Here is a 5,000-nt window from a genome sequence, read left to right as displayed (position 1 = left end):
AAAGCAAATAGTGTCATACCTCTATAATAGATTCAACTTCCAAACAAATACACCCTCACCAGGATGGAAAGCCTGGGATAGAGACATAACAGATTTGGAACAAAATTAGACTGGGAAGCCATTTGGGACTCTGTTGCCTCATAAAAATCCAAATCATAGATATATACATTTGAAATCCTGCCATAGGGCATATGTAATGCCAAGAATAAGACATCAGATGGGATTTGCCCCTGACCCATATTGCTCTTTTTGCATGAATTGCGATTAATCGCAATTTTTTTTATCTATTCTAAATGTCTCTTCAATTATTTTTTTCCATTATTTTAATTTTATTTTAATGCTCTTATCAACATGGAAAAGTGGATTGGCTTGCTTTATGCAATGTTTTATTTTATTGAAAAACAACATTGCCAAACAGGGCGGTACAAAATGCAATTATAAAGTGTACATTTCAGATAAACAAGGACTCAGCCTATAGTGCAGTTAAACCATGGCTTAATATTTTCTTTTTTTCAAGTTTGCTGTGAACATAGAAGTCAGGCGTCTTATTTCAAAACAATGAACCGTAACAGTTAGGTTACCAATAAATGGTAAGCCTACTACTTCTGTGCTTTCAGCCAGCTGCCTGTTGACATTTTCAGACAACATTGAAGCTCGCTTCATTTGCACAACACAACTTCTAAAAAGGGAAACTTTCTATTCAGAAGCTTTTTATCATCCAGTTGGCCGTATCACGCTCACCATTCACTCAAACGTAACGCTAGCCTACTACACAGTTTGAGAGGGCAAAAATATTTAAAAAAATTTTTTTACAACATCGCGCAATTAAAAAATTGGCGGCGTTAAAATGGTTTTGCGTAAACGCCGTTAAAAACTCGTTTAACTGAGAGCACTAATTACAACCATTCAACAGCAAATGTATTGCAGAGAAGACATTGTGAGTTGATCAATCAACAGAAAGAAAATAATGACATCAATAAACGTACAGATATAGGAATGTACAACACACCACATTTGTCACATGACTGATTGTAAGAAAAGATTACATTTGCAAGAAAAAAATGTATCTGAAAGATACCTGAGCTCAGGTTAAAGTTTATCTGAGAGACTGGAGCTCAGATTAAAATTAATCTCAGAGACAGAGGAGCTCAGTTTAAAGTCTATCTGAGAGAGACCAGAGCTCAGATTAAGAGATCCATCCTCCTCTTGTACTGTAAGTGTTTTCAAGTAGGGGCTCCTCAGGGTTGAGTTCATCTGAAAGAAATTTATATCACCCAAGAAGCTCTTGAACTATAGGACTATAATTCACAGCCACCCAATGCAGAGATATATACAGTGCCACTTTAAAGTATGTGAACCCCTTGACCACTTAGGAGTTTTCTGTTGTTTTACCATGATTTTTCATTTTTTTCATCACCAATTTTTCATAGAAGGAATGTCAGGTTTATGTTTATCATTTGCATGTACTTTTTTTAGAGGGAATTGTTTCAGTAGCCAAAAGACTACATGAAACATGGAATTAGTCCATTTCAAAAGTAAGTGAACCCCCAGCTGAATTTGCAAAGTCAAGCAGGTAACTAATTATTCACCCAAATAAGTTTCACTGAATCTGTTACCTGCTTGACTTTATCAATTCAGCTGGGGGTTCACTTACTTTTGAAATGGACTAATTCCATGTTTCATGTAGTTTTTCAGCTTCTCAAACAATTTCCTCTAAACAAGTACATGCAAATGATAAACATAAACCTGACATTTCATCTATGGAAAATTGGTGATAAACAAAAGACAAAGACACAGATACAGACACAGACACAGACACAGACACAGACACAGACACAGACGACACAGACGACACAGACACAGACACAGACACAGACAGACACAGACACACAGACACACACAGACACAGACACAGAGACACACACGCACACACACACAGACACTCACAAACACACACATGACAGACAAACTGCCAATTCTGAGACAACATCCAGCACTTTTATAACCAGTGCACAGCATTCAAACCGCTGTCAAAGGACCATAACGATCAAGACAGGGAAATGGTGCTAGTTTGGTGGAAGGGATCAGCAAGCAGCGTAGTAGACAAATCTGGAGGTGCTGCATGAGGGGAACACCAGACCGGAGAAGCACCCGAAGACCAGTCAGCCGGTAACATACTACCTGGATACTGCCAGGAGGATTAAGTTGTATGTCCAAAATGGTAAGGGTGTGTCTATACACTGGTAATACGAAAATGGAGAGTATGCCGTTCTTGACCATGGATCAGGAGCTTCTCAGGAGCTTCACGAATGGAATTTGGGTCACTCAGAACTATCTGTCAAGAAATCATGGCTGTGGGAGTTTTCCTCATCCATGAACTCCTCCTCACCCTGAGTCAGACAATCATAATCATTTAAACTCAACCAGAAGGAGCTGAAAACGGACTGGCTTGAGCTACCAAGGAGTGGATAACAGACGCCTGTTAAGCCAGGTTAAGAGGACTGCGACCACTCAACATTTTTTGAAAAGGATTTTCTGTCAGGGTTTCCTCTGGGATTGAACCCGAGCTGCTGGGTTTGGGGAACCAGCTCTTAAACCAGTGCGCTATTATTTTGCAACAGCAGTGGTACTTCCAAAACACAAAAGATCATAAACAGGGCCAAAAACTAAAAAGGTTACAAAACTGTAGCTCTCAGGCGGACCTGACAATAGCTACCTGTTGAAGGCTTCGAGAAACAAAAGCGGCCTGAGAACCGCAGCGAGCAAAAAGGCTTAAAAACCTGGGCAAGACACCAGCCGGAAACTAGCTAGAGCTAGAGGCACCTGGGAGTGCGGGAGAGGGCTGCATGCCTTGTAGCAAACAAACACAGTTGCACAAAAACAACCCAACGACACGACAAAGGGCAGGGAAACTAGCCAGGTATTTATCTCCTGGCTAATCAAGGGAAGTGGCAATACATGACAGGTGAGGACACACAGAGGGAAACCAGCGAGGGCACACAATTGGAAACAGGTGAGGGCACACAATAGGTAACAGGTGAGGGCACACAATAGGTAACAGGTGAGGGCACCCAATGGGTTACAGGTGAGGGCACACAAGCACAACAAAAGAACATGTGGACACAACAAACACAGAAAAACACTGAACCATGAAAAGGTCCCTTTGCCACAAGAGGTCGCCAAATAGTGGCAATGGCTGCCATGATCGTGACAGTACCCCCCCTCTAAGGGCCGGATCCCAGACGGCCCAAAGTCAACCAAAAAAAAAAAGTCCACATAGGGTGGGTGGAGGGGTCCAGGGCAAGGACGGCGGGGAGGCAGGAGCCGGGTGGACGGCCAAATAAATAAACATTTTCCTCTCTTTCTGTGAAAGTTTAAGTTACCCTTTTTGCGCCCCATCCTTTCTCCACCATATATTATAAACCATTGTTTCTGTCTGCTCTGTTCTAATTTGTGTACAATTGTTTTAGCTCGTATTTAGTCGCGAAAATGAAGCTTCATGAAACCTTCGAGCTTTCATGCCAGTGGTTCATTACTCGAAGCTTCAAATGCACTCTAGGGAAACTGCTGGTCAATACAAATATGGTGTAGGAAAGATTCTCGGAACAGTGAATTTGCTCAAAAGGTGGTGCGCAAGGCCTGCTACAAGAACATGCTTATACAAAAGTGTGTTCAAAAATGAATTAGTTAATCTTAGGTATTTATGCTCAATGTACTTCCATAATGAAATGGAAAAACAATTATTAATATTTTCACACTCATATTAGCGGCTCCGATTTGCAGTGGGGATTCAGTACGTCTGAGAGATGCTGAACTCCTGCATCACACACACACACACACACACACACAATTGACCCATCACTGGGTTCATCACACATACCAGACTTCACTCCACAGAGGACACTGCATACAAACGTAAACAAAAAGTGTGCCCTATAAACACACACACACACACAGCAGTACTGACACACACCCCGTTCTCCACTCATTACACTGTAACACTCAAAACACACAGCTATTACAACAATACAACAATATACTCACTAATGACCTTAGATTACACACACACACACAAGCGCACACACACAAACTGTACCTCAAAAATATCATATGCACTGACCAAAATACACACAGACGCACACTGTACTTCACTTCACTTGAACAGATACATTGTTCTAAATCAGGTGTTCACACGAAAGCACTTTTCACTATTAAAGCAGTTTTCAGCAAGCATAGATTATATAAGTCATAAACATGACTCAAGTAATTTTAGCAAGCAATTTTAGCAAGCATGCATTTGTTAAATGATTATCAGCATGCATATGGATCAATCTTGTGGCTGGCGATTCATCCAACAGTGTCCATCAGCATGTAGACAGATGGCTCAGATGGCTTATATTTCAGGTGTACGGATCTCCCTTTTTTACCTGGATGGCTCTAGAAGCCAATATGTCACTTTCACTTGGCCTTGTTTGGGCTGTTTTACCTCACCACATAGGTACTAGTGGAGGCTGCTGCTGGACTCTCCTTTGTGAGGGTCTGGAACTTCACCCTAGAAGACAAACGATTATTAAAGTTTTGAGCCGCATCATCCTTCATTCATCACAGGGAAACACAGACTTGCTAAACTGGTCTTATTATTAATGAGAAAAGCTTGAGAGTGCGGTTTTTATTCTACTCATAGTTAACATTCTTTTACTTGCACCCGAAAACGCATTTATATTTTTTTGAAGTAGAGCGCGCCTATCCCTACAAACACAGACTTGCCTCACTCAGCACCATGTGGTGACACACACAAACACAATTGTTAATGTGTTGAGACGCATCATCCTTCATTCATCACAGGGAGACACAGACTTACCTCACTCAGCACCGTGTGGTGACATACAAACACAATTGTTAATGTGTTGAGCCGCATCATCCTTCATTCATCACAGGGAGACACAGACTTACCTCAGTCAGCACCAAATGGTGACACTGAAGTGAAGAACACAAACAAG

The 5,000-nt window shown here is 41.3% G+C and overlaps 1 protein-coding gene across 1 annotated transcript in view; it reads right to left on the bottom strand.

The window, feature by feature from the left end:
• The window catches only part of LOC308368150 (uncharacterized protein), a gene marked incomplete at both ends in the record, with an annotated part of 41,120 nt that overhangs the window by 10,409 nt on the left and 25,711 nt on the right, over positions 1–5,000 (bottom strand). Inside the window, one exon of the mRNA XM_080842242.1 lies at positions 4,487–4,552. Coding sequence (XP_080698368.1) covers positions 4,487–4,552 — 66 coding nt within the window. The remainder of the gene's footprint in view (positions 1–4,486; positions 4,553–5,000) is intronic.

Source organism: Sprattus sprattus (genome assembly GCF_963457725.1).
Source record: "Sprattus sprattus genome assembly, chromosome: 1".
Classification (NCBI taxonomy): Eukaryota; Metazoa; Chordata; class Actinopteri; order Clupeiformes; family Clupeidae; genus Sprattus; species Sprattus sprattus.
The sequence above is the reverse complement of the archived record's forward strand: the minus strand, read 5'-3'. Positions and strand labels throughout refer to the sequence as shown.